The following is a 19,158-nucleotide window of genomic DNA, read 5'->3' as shown; positions in this document are numbered from 1 at the left end:
TGCAGATAATGAAATTTAGTTCTTTTCTTCTTGTCTTGCCTTAAAATAATACAGATTCCCATTTTAGGAAGGAGAAAGCTGCTATTCACTCTGCTACTCTTTGAGCTGTACCATAGCTTCACACAATCGTCTACAGTGAGGCTGTTGGGACACTCGTTTGGCTGTGGTCCACAAGTTTTCTTCCTCCTGGACCCAAGATGGAAACGTGTGTGTGGCAGAAGGGAGTGAGGGGAGGGAGGCGCTGCCCCCACAAAGAGCCTCGTATCTGCTTTTATTCCTGTGGCCAATGACAGTCACATGGCTGAGCCTAAGTCAGTGCTTGGGAATCTGTAAATATGTGGCTTCCTCTGGGGAAAAGAGGAGGTTAATTATTTTGAAAAATTGTGCATTTAACCATTCTATCTCATTGTAAATTCAATAACATTTTCTTTATTTTATACATCCATCAAACTATTATTATGTTTATATTTACATATATTTATTTGTGAGTTTGGTTCATTTAAATAATTGATTATACAAAGTAAGCATTTGATTCAAATGCTAGGATTTATCTATATGGATAGCTATAGTAATCTAATTATTAAGAACATGCTTCAATAAAATTGTAAGTTTTCATTTTCCTCCTAGGGTCTAGGAAAAAGAAAATCATTTTCTATTCATCTTGGAAAACACAGAGGAAAAAGATGTCAAGACTGAGAAAGAGTAGCTGACACTATCAAATCAAGACATCCTTTATTGTACTTCATTTTCCCTTCATGGGAGACACTTCCTCTCAATACAGCTTCAGATACTTGTTGGTCTAAAAGACATTTCTTTGTTCTAGAAGGCTCGCCAATTATTGTTTTGAGAAACACATGCATTTGTACACTCTTTGAATGGTGTGAAAAAAGTAAAATATTCCCAAATGCATCTTAAGTATTTACATATTCCCATAATCCTTGGATATTTTTCATTCCTCAGATTTCTCAAATTACAAACAACAGTGTACTCAGATTGGATAACTGTTTTCCTCTTCCCTCACTCAAACCCTGACTTCCATCGTCTCTGCTGTTGCTCTGGAGATGCCATCCTGCCAGGGAGCAGTGTACCCTTCATGTCCTGAATTACAGCTATTTTTATTCAGTGCCCTTGAGCTATTTAGCTTGAAAGCCATAATTTTAGTCATAGCATCTGAGAGCAAAGAGAAGATCAAAACCTAGTGGTCAGGCTGAACCTCCCATCTCCCTTCTTTTCACCTCAAATCTCAATATACTTATAAAATACATCTATGTACTGTGTTAGAGAATGGAATGGGAAGATGGACCAGGAATGGGTCCTGAGGTCTTTAACACTGAACTAAAGCTGAGTCAACTTGACACAGCCTAGAATGTGTCATCTGAGAAAAGTGTTTGCCAGATTGGATTGTCCTGTGAACATATCCGGAGGTGGTAGACAAGATGGCCTTGACTATTAATTGATGTCAGAGGACCCAGCCCACTGTGGGCGGCACCAATCCCTGGGCAGGTGGTCCTGGGCTGTATCAGAAAGCTAGCCTCACATGAACCTTGGGGTGAGCCAGAAGCATCTCCTCCAAGGTCTTTGCTCTAAGCCCCTGTTCCTGCTTGAGTTCCTACCCTGAAATCCCTCAATAATGGATTGAAACTATAAATTCAAACAAATGCTCCCCCCCCAACACACCCCACACACACACTGGAGTTACTTTTGGCCACGGTGTTTAGTGTTTGTCATAGCAACAGAATGAAATTTATCCATCCCTGTAGGTCCTTCAGTTATTAGCCCAGCCTAAAGGGAGAGTTTTTCAAGTGGTTATAATCCTGGCCTATTGTGTATTACTGCTTAAATCAGAATTCATTCATTATTTATTATTGTGTTTTAGCTTTTGTTTGATTTTCAGGTGTGTTGTTGATCTCTTTATTCTCACAGTCTGCTCTGTTAATTTTGTATTTCCAATGAGACCGTGGTACTTAGCCCTGACCGCCAGCTTCAGCACCTTCAGCTAGACACCCTCTATACAGGAAGATTTCTACCATGTGTGCTGTGTAGGTGGGGGGATCCCAAGACTGGAGATGGGGAAGATAGGTCCTAGCAATGTCTGTGAGAGGAACGTTGCAAATTGCTCCCATCACCTGAGCCAGGAAGTCCTATGAGATTAGAGTATTGAATGGTGTGTATATGGTCTGAAGGGTCAGTAAAGACTGCAATTCTGAAGGCTACCACTGTTTGCTGACTCAATCAGCTCCAAGAAGCAAGCTTATCTAGGTCTTTTTGTTTTAACATCTATTGCTGAACTGATTCTTTCATTTTCATAGGTATTTAAATAAGGCCCTTGGAGTTTTTCCTTTCTGTCAAAAAGTCACTTACTTTTAGGACCCTCTGATAATATTTTCAAACTGATACTATTAAGTATCCAATTTTGGGTTTGACATCATGTCTTTTCAGGTGGATAATTTTTTGCACATATTTAGAGTTCATTTTATATTGATTAACACGAGGGTAACATAATTTCCAAGTGCTACTTAGCCTTTTACACGGGATATATTTAAACCCATTGACTGGGGCCATCCCAGCACATTGCTGTGTATAATTTCCTGACCGTATTCGCTGCATCATAAATAATAATGAAAGTAAATGTACATTTATCAGAAAGAATCAACAAAACTACAGTCGTGACTTACCGATGCCACTTGCATCTCCAGGCATCAAGGCCAGCTTCCGGACAAGGATGCCTGAAGGGCTGATCATCCTCGCAGTGTCCCCTGACAACCAGGAGGAGTATTTTGCCCTTCAGCTGAAGAATGGACGTCCATATTTTCTTTCCAATCCCCAGGTAAATTACTAGCCATGATGGTGAACACTTTTGAGAATGCCAGGTGGGTGCCGGGCACTGGGGTAAGGACACAGATGTTCATGGAGAATCCTCATCTGAAACTCACAAGGTATTCAGCAGAGGTTGTTCTCTACAGCAATGGTTCTCAACCTTCCTAATGCTGCAGCCCTTTCCTACAGGTCCTCATGTTGTGATGACTCCCAGCCATAAAATTGTTCCATTGCTACTTCATAACTGCAATTTTGCTATTATTATGAATTGTACATATCTGATATGCAGGTGCCTCCACATGGGTCATGACCCACAGGTTGAGAACCACTGATCTACATCCTACCAATGAGGAAAATGAAAACTACAAAAAGGAAATGACTCTCCACAGTTGAAAGAGCAGAGCTCTCTCCCAACCTGTCTATTCTATGAAGCTATGTGCTTAGGATTAGTAAACTAGCTTATGATTATTTAAAATGAATAGGTGGGTGTGGTGGTGTATGCCCGGAATCCTGTCCTTTGCAGGCTGGGGCTGGAGAAGTGCTGTGAGTAGGAGGCTAGCCTTGGGATGTAGTGAATTCCAGGTCAACCTGGAATACAGATGGGACCTTGCCACAAAATCAAAATCAACTAATTGTTTAAGTGAATCTGAACAGATTTATTTTTTCTTCAGACAATAAATTATGATCTTGTTTTTTCTCATGCCTGCCTCTCTTCCTCCTCCTTTCCTTTCCTTCTTAACTATTTTACTAGCAAATATTTAAGTAGCTTTGAAGTACCATTTAACTTCATGTTTCAGACGCTAATCATTTTAAACTTAAATATGGTTGTAGCCCTGGGAAGTGACCTAGAAAGTATGTGGTAAAATAATTAATTTAAACTATTCTATGAGTATTTAGAAAGAGATTTTTGAGATCACATGAGCATAAAATGGAAGGTTTGAGTGAGGGCCTGAGTTGTCAATCTTTGAAAGCATAATATTGAATTGTCATTTTTGTGTGTGTGACTTTTCCTTGGAAGATGGGAGCAAATGTCTGTTTGTCCCAGATAGGACACCAATGGTAGACTCAAGAAATGATTCTGCAAGTTTGTCTGGGTGAACCAGTGAGTTTCTTGGGGTTACTCAAAGGAGCATGGGTAAGTCTCAGCCAGCTACATCTCCTCCCTAAGCATGGGACGATTTACAAGTGTCACATCTGCGGGACGTCTCTGCCCAAGTTTCAGGCAGCTCCATGGAAGAGTCCTCCCCCTCAGTTGTCTGCTCATCCAGCCTTGAGAGAAGCCATTGGAAAGATGTCTTCTCATCAGTTAGGAAGTTCTAGTGACCTTTTGACATATCTGACCTGTGAGTGATTTAGCAAAGATTATTTACTTTCCTTTTGTTCAGATCTTCCCTCTAACCCATGACTCAAGTCATGTGTCAGTAAGGCATCTGGATGGTAAGAGAAGCATGTCTAAAATGCCCCAAAGAGAATCAGGGTAAGGGATCAACTTCACCTGAGTGTTCCATGAGTGCATGGATAGGCACGGGTTTTACAAGCAGAGACAATCTTTGAAATGGAAGAGTATCAAAGCAGGGGCAGAGTGAACACCATAGCAAAACAAAACAAAACCAAAAAAAAAAAAAAAAAAGGGGAGACAGAAAAGACTTTTAAAGTTCCATTTAGTGTAGGAGGAGGTCGGGAACTCCATCATATTGATAAAAAGTGCTTCTACATGAACACTTTGTGTGACATTATGAACACTGGTGGAACTTTTCCCATCTGTGTCCAAGCTGTGCTTAGGATCCTGGACTGATAGCTGTGGGTAATGGCCTCAGACTCTTACAACATGAACACCCAGTGACCTTGTGGGAAGAACTGGGGCTTAGACATACAGTAACCTTGAGGGGAGACCTAGGACTCAGACACCAGGTGACTTGTGAGGAGAACTAGGGCTCAGGCACCCAGTGACCTTGGGACTAGGGGCTGAGGGGGCGTGGGGTGGTGGGGACCGAGACTCAAACACCCGGTGACCTCTGTAGGAGGTGGAGAACCAGGGCTCTTTGGATCAAGTGAGGCTGAGGATCCTGCCAGGCTCCAGAACAGGCAGGTAGAGAGTTTGCTGCTTTGCAAAGCTGGGGCCTGGGGATGTGGAGGAAAAGGTTTCTTCCTGGTGTTTTCAAAGTGGCCTCATAGGTCCTTGCCTGGATAATTAGATGACCTTTATGACAAGGACCGCTGGATGCCCCTCACCTGCTGGAACTGCAGCTTCTTATTGGATAAAGTTAGTGGATAACAGTGTCACCATCACCAACAATCCCAATAGCCAGAAAAAGAGCAAGCAGCGGCAGCTGCCATGGAAGGCAGGACAGATGGTAGCTGTAGACAGACGTCGGCACGCTAATGTTGAGTCAATTACAGAACTGAAAACATTATTTTCCTTTGAAAACTTTAAGGAGATTAATTAGAGAAGAGGTATTTTGAGGCTCAGATTAGTAGAACATAACATTGGAGTTACAACAACAAGTTCCGGAACAACAAGAAAAGGAGGAACAGGATAAAAATAGTATGACACTTAAAAATGTCTGTGTTTATAGAAAATCTATTAGAAATTTATTGCAAAAACCCAGCAAATCCAAGTCAAGATTTAGTGAGTGAGCCCTGTGCCCAGGATTGTGATACATATTCTCTCTACCCAGAGCCCTGCAGATATGGTCCCACTTGCTGACACATGGATGAGGTAGGCATCCTTATGTCCCATTTCCTGGGTGATCCATGTGAGCCACAAGTACTAACTGGCAGATTTTAAAACCAAGCAGTCTAGGTCTAAAGTCAGGGATGTACTCCTGTAACTTGGGAAGAGACTGAGGTAGGAGGATGGCCAAGAGTTCAAAGTCAACCCAGGCTTCATGAGCCCCTGTCTCTCAAAAGACAACATGCAGCTATGTCCAGGATGGTTTAGCATTCCTTCAGTGCCTCTTTTCATCAGCAAACAAGGGTGCTTCCATATATTCAAAAACTTGGGATAAAATATGGCCTGGAAACCATATGAGGACTGTGTCAGTAAGGCATCTGGATGGTAAGAGAAGCGTGTCTAAAATGCCCCAAAGAGAATCAGGGTAAGGGATCAACTTCACCTGCTTAGCTTAACCCTGAGTGTTCCATGAGTGCATGGATAGCATGGGTTTTACAAGCAGAGACAATCTTTGAAATGGAAGAGTATCAAAGCAGGGGCAGAGTGAACACCATAGCAAAACAAAACAAAACCAAAAAAAAAAAAGAGGGGAGACAGAAAAGACTTTTAAAGTTCCATTTAGTGTAGGAGGAGGTCGGGAACTCCATCGTATTGATAAAGAATGACCACTAAATAAAAGTTTTCAGAGAATACAGAGATATAAACACAGTGAACAAAGAAACCACATGCTTAATTGTAGAATTCCACAAACAACAACTCACGCACACAAAGCATGGGAAACAGGGAAAGTGAGCAGCAGAAGTAGAGGAGTGAAAGCCTCTGCCCCACCCCCATCCTGCTCCTATCTGGGGATACTGGAGAAGCCACATGGAGTAGGACCTTGTTCACTCCAGCACTTGCCTGCAGAGCTCTCACATGGATGGGGGATGGCAGCTCTTTCTTGAAGCTACCAACATCTCCATCCCAAGGTAGACCAACTGCTTCAGACCGAGTCAGAGAAGTGGTGTTGAGAGCAGATTTGTCTTTGTTTTTCTGCACAACTTGGCTAAGAGCTCACAGGGCTCAGAAGATGGTTCAACGAGTAAAGTACTTGCTATGCGAATTAAGGGCCTGAGTTTGGATCCTCAGCGTGCACATAAAAAGCTAGTGTGGTGAGGGTGTCTGCAGAGACAGAGACAGGTGGATCCTTGAAGCTCGTGGCCACCAGCCTAACAAAGTCCGTGCACTCCAGGTTCGGTTCAGTGAGAGCCCCTGTCTCAGAACACAAGATGGAGAGTAATAGAGGAAGATGATACTGAACTTTGACCTATGGCCTCTACATGTGCATCTGTATACACATGTGTACATACTCACACATGTATACAACACACATACATACACACACCAAAATTTAGAAAAAAGAAAGAGAAGCTCTGGAGTTGGGCCCTGGGGACACAAACATGAGAAAGTGACAGCATGCCACTCCCAAGAACTACAGATATCCCTCTCAAACTAAACGTCTTCAATAAATGTATGCACGGACATACCCTCATCCTTGCACATTTGAGGCAAAGCATTTAGAGAATGAAAACCTGATGTCTCTAGATCCGAATGTCAACACACCGTCTCTTTTGATGTGAGTCCTGCTCTCTTTCAAAAGTGTGGGGACCTTGAAGACCGCACTACAGGGGATAAAGGGACCAAACAATGCCTCTCCTCACTCAGCCACAGGACTGTCATGATCTGGGGATGCTGCCAGTGAGCTCTCTGGAGTCTCCTCAGATAGACAGACTGGTACAAGTCACAGCGGCAGAGAGCACTTCCCATCACTTTCTGCCCTTTTGTGCACCCCCCCATCTCTCTCACCAGAACTCACCCTGCCAGCAGCTTCCAAGCCTCTCCACCCCTGCCCCATTCAGCCCAATCCCAAGTATATACTGAATTGGTAGATACTGGCCAAATACTGAAATAAGAAAACCGTGCTAGCAAAAGTGGGAAACTGGGGGGAGAAAGGAGGATCTACGGTGCTGGGTAAGCACATTTCTGTCTGGAATAATAATCACTCTGTATGAGGCGAAAGCTGCCTGCTTTCAGCACACTGACAATTCATTTACTTTAGAAAAAGTCAGGTATTGGTTGAGCAGGCTTGCCTCGGGTGTATTTGAGAAGATGTAATCAGATATATTATACTAAGTGGTCCTGGGCCAGGAGGCAATCCAAGAAGCAGTGAGCACCAGCTCGCATGGGCTGTGCCCTCACCCACCGCCAAGAAGTTCATATTTAATGCAGGTTAACTGGACATATCTGCTCACTGCATAATGAAGGCCCTGCTTATTTTTAGAAAATTATTGAAACTGCCAAATAGAGAAAAACTTGAACAGTCTCCTTTTATTTGTTCTCATTTTGGGATAGAAAACTGCATATGGATTTGTGTGTGAAGTTAGAGATACCCCACATTTAAAGAAGACCCATTTCTGTTGTGGACCTGATAGCAACATCATGCTTATGTATATTTTTAAGACTTTAGCATCACTGTAAGTCATTTCTTCCCTTTTCTCTGTAAATTAAGACAAGGTTACTCCGCATTGTTCCCACCACACTGGTAATTATGTGCTTAATGTGTTTTTCTTATCAGAATGTGACCCCGTGAGGACTGTTTTATCCCTAACCTGATCCTGGGGAAAATATAGATGCATGATAAACACTTTTGACAGATTATCTGGATAATGTTCTATAATTGTGACTAAAACTTTACCATAGTTAAATCAGGCCATTCATTTTCTAAGATGAAGTTTCTGACTGTTAATGATTCTGTGATGTGGTGCTGACTTTATTTACTGGATACTTTGATCTTTCCCAGAATAAACTGAGACTTCGGCTTTAAAAGGACTGTGCCTGAATCCGTTCACAGGAATTTGATTTTGAATCCTGAAAGGGACATTTTTTCAGGAGTTTGTTTGTTTGTTTGTTTGCTTGCTTGCTTGCTTGTTTTGTTTTTTCAAGACAGGGTTCCTCTGTGTGATGACTCTAGCTGTCCTGGAACTCACTCTGTAGATCAGGCTGGCCTTGAACTCAGAGATGCGCCTGCCTCTGCCTCCTGAGTGCTGGGATTAAAGGTGTGCACCACCATGACCAGCTGTTTTCTAGGAATTTGAAAGTCATTACAACACAATTTCAAAATAACTTCACATCCTCTTGCATGTTTTCAAGTTTTAAAATGTCTTAGGAACCTGGGAACGAAATTGCTTGCATAGTGGTGAATCCTGCACAGAGGGAGGCATAGCTGTGAATCCTGCACAGAGGGAGCCCATTCATCTAAAACTCAGTCTTTCTCCTATGTGTCCCACGTGATCTGTTGCATAAGTATTTAGGGAGAAGAAAAAAGATCCTCAATGGTAGTTAAAATTGGATATGTGTGTCTCAGAAACTGAATGCTGGGAACCATTGTTAAAACAGATAAAATAGATTAAAAAAAAGATAAAAACAAGGAATGGAGAGGTTCAGAAGTTAAGAGTACACACTGGTCTTACAGAGGGCCTGAGTTCAATCCCCATCAGAGGCAATGGGTGACTTACAACCATCATAATTCTAGCTCCAGGGATATCCGATGTCTCTACAGGCAGCTGCAATCATCACACACACACACACACACACACACACACACACACACACACAGAGAGAGAGAGAGAGAGAGAGAGAGAGAGAGAGAGAGGCAAGCAGGCATGCACATGCACTTTAAATAAATAGAAATAAAGCTTGAAAGGGAACAAAAATGAGACATTAATTGAAACTTTATAGTTTCATTGAGTCTCTAAAATAGCTATAACAGTCTAGTCCTTTATTTGGCTACTCCAATTTTGTATAGATTTGATGAGACGATATTTTATCACCCAGTTTAACTCTTCAGTATTCTATACTCAGTGACATTCACAGAAACAACACAGAACTTTATGTTTGCACAGACAAGGAACCTTTGAACATAAAACTTTCAAATAACTGTGAGCAGAGTCTAATTGCCTGGTGTTTTCCATGTGTAACACTAGCTGTGACTGTAGAATTATTATTACGCGGATATTGGCATTCTCATCAAAGGATGCTGTGAGAAGTTCCTCTAAGACTTAGAGAAAGTTTCGTGAGCTCTGCTGTAGGCTATCTACTGCATCCAGTCAATATGAGTTTTGATGGTAAGAACTATCCCTGCTGCAGATTACTGCCAAACAAAATGTGTACAGCCTCGCCTCAGACACCTGATCTTTAAAATGCAGAACCGTTTGTAACAATTTTAACGCTAACTAAGTACACTTTGATGAGACAGCGTTTAATAAAATGCTCATTAATTTCATCATTAGCAAGGGTATGCTCAGAAGTAAGCCAGTTTCTTATGTCACACCCAATTAGCATCCCATGCTAGTAATCCCATTAGTATTGTTGAATTCACTAATGGAAAAACTAATGGGCATGCTACCAGGGCACATTAATTGGGCACGACACCAGTTCTGGTTTTAATTATTAAACTACGATAATGAAATGTGTGTTTGTAAAATATTAAAATGTTGAAATAGAGTTGAGGAAAATAAAGGAATATGTAGGATAAAAAAAACAGAAAGGAAGAAAGTCTAAAACTAGAGATAACTTTGAAAATGGTCATGTGTCTCACTGACCAGATTGTCTATGTAAGTTGGGGTACTGGCCATGTGAGAAGCAACTACTGTGCTTGTGGGAAATAAAGGCTCTTTTTGGTGGCTGTCTTAACGTTGGTAGCATGAGATTCTATACATAGTATGTGTTGCTGAGTATATTATGAGGCTTGACAAAAGCCAATTAGATGCATACAATGGATGCGTTCTATTCCTAGGGAAATGTAAACAGAAATATTTCATATAATAAACTGTAGTTAATGTCTTGTGCTGTGCCATGTAAATCTATCATGGTAGAGGGTTACCAGTTTTTTTTTTCCCTTATGAAAAATAGTAGAGCAAAATTGTTAGAGTTTCATGAAACATTCTGGGTAAGTTTTTTTTTTTAAAAAAAAATATTTATTTGTATTTTATGTGCATGGGTATTTCCCTACATGTATCTGTGTAACATGTGTGCAGTACTAGAGAAGGCCAGAAGGGGGAGATGGATCCAACCCACCCACCTGACCCCCATCTCACCCCATCCCACCCTCTAAACTGGAGTTACGCACGGTTAGAAATTGCTGTGTGGGCACTGAGAATCAAACCCAGGTCCTCTGCTAGAGCAGCTGGGTCTCTTAACCACTGAGTCATCCCTTCAACTCCAGATTATTATTTTTTTTTATATATGTACTATTTTAACCAAACTTGCTTACATTTTTAAGAACTTTCATCAACTTCATATTTGATTCTTTCTCAGGTAAATCAACCTTGATATTAAGTTTGCCTTGCTTGGGTTTGAAGGGATCTGCTTTCTTAGTCACAGTGGTAAATGCTGGTTAATAGGATCGAGTTTCTTCTATTTATTCTGATTTGTACATGGAACCTGTTCACATGGCTCTAACGCGCTAGGCAGGCTGTTCACTTTTTCTTCATTGCTTCTTTTTCCTCGCCAATCTTTCTTCTTGGTATCTGCATTCATTGGATCTTATCTACTCAAGAACCCATTTTTCACTGTGTTGTTATTGTCCTACCAGAGCTATAAATGCTAGATTTTAAAGTACAAAGCATTGAAAACCAAATTTAACTACACATATAAGTCCAATAAATACCTTTAACCCAACTCATTTCCCATTCCCTCTTATAGTGCATATTATAAAATTATTAGTGACAAGAAGCTAATTTTCCTGATGCTTGTTTATCCTTAAAATATATATTTACAACTTTCCTAGGTTTTAAATTATTCTCTTCTTTACAGTTCCTCCATGAATGTTAAAATAAGAACATAGATACCCAATATACAAGTGCCTTTGTAAGACAGTCCTGGTCTGGAGAGGCCTCTCCATTTGGTCACTGGGGTTTTCAGCTGCACACCACAGGATGGTCATCACGATCACTGGATGCCAGCCTGCATGTTGAGTTCCATCTGAAAGAGTGGCTGCTTTGTATTGTGATCATAATGATGAAGTCTGTGAACTGGTTTATAAGAAATATACAGTGTCCTAACAGTTCAAGCTAATCAACTATCTCACTTATTCAGAGGGCCTGGTCCAGTTCCATGGGAGCTCTTCATCTGTTGGTTCACAGTTCATGTGTTTTCACTAGTTTGGTTATTTGTCCCTGTGCTTTTTCCAATCATGGTTTTAATATCTCTTGCTCTTATAATCCCTGCTCTCTCTCACGAATTGGACTCCTGGAACTCCACCTGGGACTTGGTCATTGATCTCTTAATCTGCTTCCATTAGTCATTGGATGAGAGTTCTATCATGACAATTTAGGAGGCCCCCAGGCAGTGGAATCAGGACCTGTCCTTGGTACATGAGCTGGCTTTTTGGAACCTGGGGCCTATGCTGAGACACTTTGCTCAGCCTTGGTGCAGGGAGGAGGGGACCTGACCTGCCTCAACTACTGCAGCTACCAGGCTGGGATGAATCCCCAGGGGAGACCTTGCCCTGGAAGAGGTGGGGATGAGTGGTGGGTTGGGGGGGGGGGCAGAGGGTGGATGGGAGGAGAGAAGATAGGGTAATCTGTGGCTGATATGTAAAATTAAGTTAGTTATAAAATAAAAATATTTATTAAAAGAGAAAAAATATACAGTGTCACTGGTCTCTAAATGTGAGCTTGCACTCATTTACTTGTTCATTCATTCTCTTAAGGGATCACTAGTGGAGGTAACCACAACTGATGATCATGATAAACAATACAGTGATGGACAGTGGCATGAAATCATTGTGGCTAGGCATCAGGCTTTAGGCCAAATCACTGTCGATGGACAGTACACAGGTAAGAACTCTGTGTGTGTGTGAGCATGCACGCTCACATGCACATCTTCACATGTGAATTTCACATTGATTTCTTCATTCAGTTTCACATGAGTCCCTGTGAAATCTGTTTCTTAGTTGCTCTTTGCTCTTCTGCTCGTAAACTCTGGCCCTGAGCTTCTCATCCAGGTAGGACTCCAGTAAAGCAGAGATGGCAATGACGTCACCAGTGTTCATTCTGCGTCTTGTGCACTCTCCACACCTTGCAAGGGTCTTTAATTACCTTACTGATATTCCCCTTTGCCTCCAGAAGGCAAACAAGGAAAACAGATATCTACACACAGAGATGAGAAGAACCAAGACTCAGAAATGTAATTAAGCTCTCCCATTTCCGCGGTGGGTAGGCAGGACTGTCCCCACATAGGAATGTTTGCTTTGAGTGTGGTTCTCTTTCCAACTGACTCTGTTTTCCATTTTCATCCACTGATATAGGCTTTCATTCATTCATGTAGGGTAAAAGTGATTTTAATGAGCTCCTACTATTTCTACTAGTGTTCTGGGTGCTCAGATAACAGAGTAAACAGAGCTTTGTAGAGGTTATAGTTTAGATGGATGTGGGGGCAGAAGATAATAAAGTAAAAAGTGCTAGAGAGTTACAAAAATGGAAAAGAGGGATAGGTGGATGTTACCTGTGTTGATAAGACTTTAAACTCAATGGAAAACTGAGAGAAGTGGGAAAACCCATCCTAATTTACCCTCTAAGGATGCTGAGGAGCATTCTGGATTCACCATGTGACAGTCACTAGCCTGGTCCCTAGAGCCTCACAGCTAATGACATGGGGCCTCTGTCACAAAAGGTTTGTGCATTAGGAGCAGTGTTAAATTTGACCTGGTATTGGGGACTGTGGGGGTCCAGCCCCTCAATACCCCCCCCCAGGTCCGGGAAGAATCTACAACCAGCTGATAATTAATCTTTGATAAAAGGAAATGCATCTATGTACACAAAACTCCTTAGTTCATATACTTTATTATTTTGTGATAGTTCTCTCTCTACACAGCTTCTATTCTGCTCTCATGTCTAGCTCCTTCCTTGCCTGATTTCTTTATACTTATCTACTGTCCCCTCTAGGTTCTATCTTAATTCCTTCATCTAGTTCTGTCCCTTCTAGGTTCTCATATATCTAGTTCTTTCCCCTATCAGCTCCTCTCCCATCTCCTTCTCTCTCATCTGTGTCTTTCTCATCTTGTTCTTTCCCATCTGGCTCTTCCTCATCTTCCATCTCGTTCCTCTAGTCCTCTCTTTTAGCCCTTCAATCTAGTTCTTCCCCATCTCAGTTTGTTCCTCTCAAGTTCTTACCCATCTAGTTCTTCCATTCTCTTTTCTCTTCTCTGTCCCGTGCCCTGGAAGTCCTGGTATATAAAGCCAGTCTTCTAGGGTCAAATGGAGGGGTGATAAGAATCACATTGAGAAGCAATAACTGTTAATTACCATTTGCAACCCCAAAGGGAAGTGACCAATGGGGAAATGAATTAACTAAAGGCTGAATTCAGGTAATATCTAAGAAGAGGGATCTTATGTGCTCTGTCTTAAACGTGATTGGTAGAAAATGTTAAAAATCTGTAAGTTGCTAGGTCAATGGGAGAAAATAAAACTGTCTTTTTTTTTTTTCCTTTGGCTCCTATCTGTCCAAGCTATCTGCCGTTTTTCTGCAGGGTGGGGGAAAGTGTGCTCAGTTGCTAGGCAACCTGTGTACAGTTAGATGCCTCTGATGATAGTTAAAAGGAGATCTGGAACTAGAGGTAAGGTTTGGGAAAGGAGGAAGTAAGGCTTAATTGGCACATCTGCCAGGCCTTCTCAAACAGGTAGCCAGGATGCTTAAGCCTGTTCTTAGAGAATACAGAGGTATCTCTGATAAGGGACTTTCCTCCATCTGGGGATGGACCTGGCCGGATGCTGCCAATGATGATAATTACAGGGAGGCTCGAACTGGGGTTCTGGCTGAGCATAGCTACCAGTGCAGAGGGTTATCTAAATATTCCTAGAAGTGGTTAGGTAAGGAGTTAAAGGTCTATAAAGTTAGTAAGGTTGTAAGAAAGGAGGGTCCGAGCTAAATTGTGTAAAGCTATTACTTAACGTCCACCTGACCTAGGTGGTGTCTCCTTGTGGAATTTACCTTAAATCAGGAGACTTGCATGTGGACTGTTATTACTGCTAGTCCTTGAAAGTGGCCAAGGGAGTTATCTGATTCCAGAGAAAGCCTTTCCTGAGGCTGTTCTCCAAATACCTGGAATGTGTATGTTCAGAAAGTGATCAGTCCACACTGTTAGCCCTTCTTAGGGAAAAGTCAACTGGGAAAACTATGAAGGCACACATGATTTTCATAACAGAAGACAGCTGATATATAACAAACCAAGTAACACCAAAATCTCCTTGGGATTTGGCTTCCTCTGGAGGAATTCCCTGATTTTTCCAGGTAGTGACTTTGCTGTAACCAGCTGAGTTCTTATGATATATTCCTGTGGCCTGCAGCAACCCAGGCCTACTGGGAAAGGACTTTCTAATATGTTTCAGGTCAGGAAACAGTGGACACCAGGCCCAAACCAAGGGATCATGGGCAGTAGGCCCTGGGGATAGGAAAATACTTTACGTTGCATGTTAAGGACTGAAAAGGAGGCCCTGGTAGTAGAAGAGGGGGAGGGGCTGCTGATGAGATGTGTGTGGGTTACAGCAGCTGGCTGATCTGGAACCTGATAGACAAGGAGCTTAAAGCAGAAGCAAGAGAACTCGGTACCAAAGATCTGTGATGAGTTTCACTCGAAGAATTCCCTGGAAAAGCTGTAATTTTCTTCTCTTCTCCTATAGGCTCCTCAGCTTCTCTGAACAGGAGTACCGTGATGGGAGGCTACACCGGACTATTTGTGGGGGGCTGCCACGAGGTCACTCTGTCCTCCAAAAGAGTCTTGGTGAGTTTCACAAGAAGTAGAAGTATATATCATCACAGTTTCATTTATGTGGCTGTGGAAAAATACCCAGCAACACAACTTTAAAGAATAAAGGGTTTATGTAACTTGCAGGTCCACGTTATAGTCCATCACTGCAGGGAGGTCACAGTAGGAACTTGAAGCTGTGGGTCCCATTAACAGACAAGAGCAGACAATAAGGCCATGCCTGCTCACTACTCAGCTCACCTTCTCCACTTTTACACAATCAAGGACTCAAACCCAGGAGATGGCAATGCCCACAGTGGGCTAGGTCTTCCCACATCAAGCATCAATACCTTAAACAAGACTGTCCCCCTACAGATGAGCCCAAAGGCCAGGATGCTCTAGATAATCACTCATTTAGACTCTCACTAAGTGATTCTAGATTGTATCAAGTTGACAATTAAAACTAACCACCATAATGTTATACTCAAAACTAAGTGCAATCTATTTACAGCACTTAAAAGTATGAATAGGTGTTATTTACATTTCCTAAACACACAAGTTAATTCTTAGGCCTCTCCTTTTTCAAAACATGTTCATTAGTTCTACTTTCCTTGTCAATACTCAGTTCTTATTATTCAAAAGATTCATTAGGCTTTTGCCAAAAATGACATACAAATTAAGTGAGGTTTGTATAATTGCAGGATGTGTGTAAATATTTTTCTAAGACTTTTAATTCACTGGAAATGACACATAAATGGAAAACTTGACTCTCAGAAGTCTGAGGAACATTCCAATTATATTGTGTAAGAGTCAATACACCAGTTATTGGAGAGTCACAAAAGAGGTTACAAACAAATGATCAAATCAATCCAAAAAGCTCCATGATTCAGACATTGGAGCTGGAGAGATTCTCAGTGAATAAGAGTCTTGGCACAAATATGATATGAAGACATAGATAGACGATAGATAGATAGATAGATAGATAGATAGATAGATAGATAGATGATAGATAGATAGATAATAAGTAGATAAATGATATACAGAAGGTAGATAATAAATAGATAAGTAGATAAATGATAGAAAGATGATAAATACATAAGTAGAAAAATAGATAATTAAGTAGATAAAATGCTAGAAAGATGATAGATAATAGGTAGATAATAGATGATAGAACATTCATTCTTACATATAAAATAAATGGAAAACACATTTTAAAGATATTAATAAAGTAAGCTCCTATCTTAATTAGCATTTCTATTGCTGCAATAAAATACTGTGACCAAAATCAACTTGGGAAGGACAGTGTTTATTTCAGCATACAGTTGTAAGCTGTCATGTATAGGGAAGTCAAGACAGGAATTCAAGACAGGAACTGGAGCAGAGGCCATGGTGAAATACTGCTTACTGTCTTGTTCCTAGTGGCTTGTTCAACTGATTGTTGTATGCACCCAGGCAATTGGACCAGGGGTAGCACTATCCAAAATGTGCTGGGCCCTTCCATACCAACCATTACTCAAGAAAAGAGGCTTGTCTATGGGCTAGTGGTTTTTGTTCTTTGAGACAGGTTTTCTCTATGTAACAGCCCTAGCTGTCTTAGAACTCACTCTGCAGACTGGGATGGGATGCAGACTCTGTCTCCGAGTGCTAAGATTAAAGGCGTGAGCCAGGCCACCACCATCCAGCTGTATGGGCCAATGTTGTGAAGGCATTTGCTCAAATGAGATTCCTCTTCTTTTATTATGCTAGCCTGTGTCAAGTTCACACACACACACACACACACACACACACACACACACACTCCTACTTTTAGAACACAATAACAAAAACACACCAAAATGAAACTAAGAAAAGTTACCACAAGGCAGGAAGGAAAGGTCGGCAAAATGGCTCAGTAGGTAGTCACTTGTCTAGCCAGGCTACCTGAGCTCAATCCGTGGGATTCACATGATAGAAAGAAAGAGCTAATTCTGACAAGCTATCCTCAGCTGCAGTATGATCACCATAGCATGAACTTGCTCACACAGATACACAACTATAAATGAATAATTATAATAAAAATTTACATGACCGTGACTACAGTCACTTTTCAAATGCTTACTAATGATCTTAGGGTTTGTTTGTTTGTTTTTCTCATATCTTACTAGGGCTCAGATGTTTCTCTCAAAAAGATTCAGTATAGCATTCCAGATGTCATGGAAAGTCTGGGACCCTGAGATAAGTGAGGTCACTCCATGTGTGTGGGTATATGTTCATATGTATGTTTGTGTGGAAAAGTAGTCATATGTTTGTGTATGTCTCTCTCTCTCTCTCTCTCTCTCTCTCTCTCTCTCTCTGTGTGTGTGTGTGTGTGTGTGTGTGTGTGTGTATGTGTGTGTGTGTGTATGCGCTGGGGATTTTTTTTTTTTTTTTGGTTTTCGAGACAGGGTTTCTCTGTGTAACTTTGTGCCTTTCCTGGGACTCACTTGGTAGCCCAGGCTGGCCTCGAACTCACAGAGATCCGCCTGGCTCTGCCTCCCGAGTGCTGGGATTAAAGGCGTGAGCCACCACCACCCGGCCATGGGGATTATTTTAAGGTGTGTTACTTTCATTAATATTGTATTTGTTTAACTCTGTGCATCTGTGTTACTTTCCTGTCTAAAATACCTGATGGTCTAAAGGCAAGGCAGTGGAAAGATTAGGCAGGGCTGACAGGCAGAATGAAGATATAGAAGGAAAAATCTGGGAGATCAAGGAACCAAAGCAGGAGGAGGACTCCAGGGGCCAGCCACCCAGCTACATAATCAGCAACTGAGGAAGGAAGAAAGGCATACAAAAATAGAGAAAGGTAAAAGCCCAGAGACAAAAGACAGATGAGTTCATTTAAGATAAGAAAAGGTGGCAAGAAACAAGGCAAGCTAAGGCCAGGCAATCATAATTAAGAATAAGCCTCTATGAGTGATTTACTTGGGAGCTGGGTGGTGGGCCTCCCCCAAAAAGAAAAACCAACAACAACATTTTGGCACCCAATATGGGGCTAGAGTAAAAGAAAATCCAAGGTGTGTTTGTGGGGAAGGCATTCATGTGTATGGGTGTTCATGCACCTATGAGCATGTGCATGTACTTGTGGATATCAGTGGTCTACATCTTATGTCTTCCTTCAATCACTCTCTGCCCTTATTTTTAAGACAGGATGTCTCACAGAGACCAAAGCTCATGGATTTGACTAGGCTGACTGACCAATGAACTTCAGGGACCCTCCTGTGCCTACCCCTAGCTCCTGAGCACTGGGTTTATTAGCACATAATGCTGGGAGGAAGGGACTTTGGGCCTTTTAAGTGGGTGGTGGGATCCAAACCCCAGATCCTTATGCTGTGGTCAGTACTTTACTGTAGCAGGGTCCTTGCTGTTGTTCCCTTTGGGGGTGGGGACAAAGTAGGCACAGAGTCAAACCACACAGACTCCGGGAGAATGTCGAAACAATAAGCTCAGTTTATTCAGGAAGAGGCAAGTCTTATATACCCTCCACCCCACCGGGGGTGGGGGGGTGGGGGGGTGGGGGGTGGGGGGGTCTGATGAATATGCATCAGCTGGTGTGACATGGCTGTCTCTCATTGGTCCAGGTCATCTCCAGATCATGTTTCAGCTGCTGTTGCTAAGACCCTTAGGCAGACCCAGGCTGGCTCTCAGTATCTTTTTGACTTGTTTGGGCTGTCTGGCCCTCAAGCCTGTGAGGGATGAGTCATCCCACACTTTACCAATTGAGCCCCAGCCCTAAACTTCACTTACCACAGTGTTTAGCACCTAGTTTGGAGACTCATGACAAAAATTTCTGGGTTAATTCAAAAGACAATATTCTTGCTAATAGCATAAAACAAAGTTTTGTTTGTTTGTTTCATAAACTTGT

At 41.8% G+C, this 19,158-nt stretch overlaps 1 protein-coding gene across 1 annotated transcript in view; it reads left to right on the top strand.

The window, feature by feature from the left end:
- The window catches only part of Ush2a (usherin), a 688,259-nt gene that overhangs the window by 252,923 nt on the left and 416,178 nt on the right, over nt 1-19,158 (top strand). The window contains 4 exon segments of the mRNA XM_028876752.2: nt 2,697-2,827; nt 12,243-12,369; nt 15,211-15,273; nt 15,276-15,311. Of these exon segments, the coding sequence (XP_028732585.1) occupies nt 2,697-2,827; nt 12,243-12,369; nt 15,211-15,273; nt 15,276-15,311 (357 nt within the window).

This window comes from Peromyscus leucopus, chromosome 15 (genome assembly GCF_004664715.2).
Source record: "Peromyscus leucopus breed LL Stock chromosome 15, UCI_PerLeu_2.1, whole genome shotgun sequence".
NCBI lineage: Eukaryota > Metazoa > Chordata > Mammalia > Rodentia > Cricetidae > Peromyscus > Peromyscus leucopus.
Note: the sequence above shows the minus strand (reverse complement) of the source record. Positions and strands in the feature narration are given on the sequence as shown.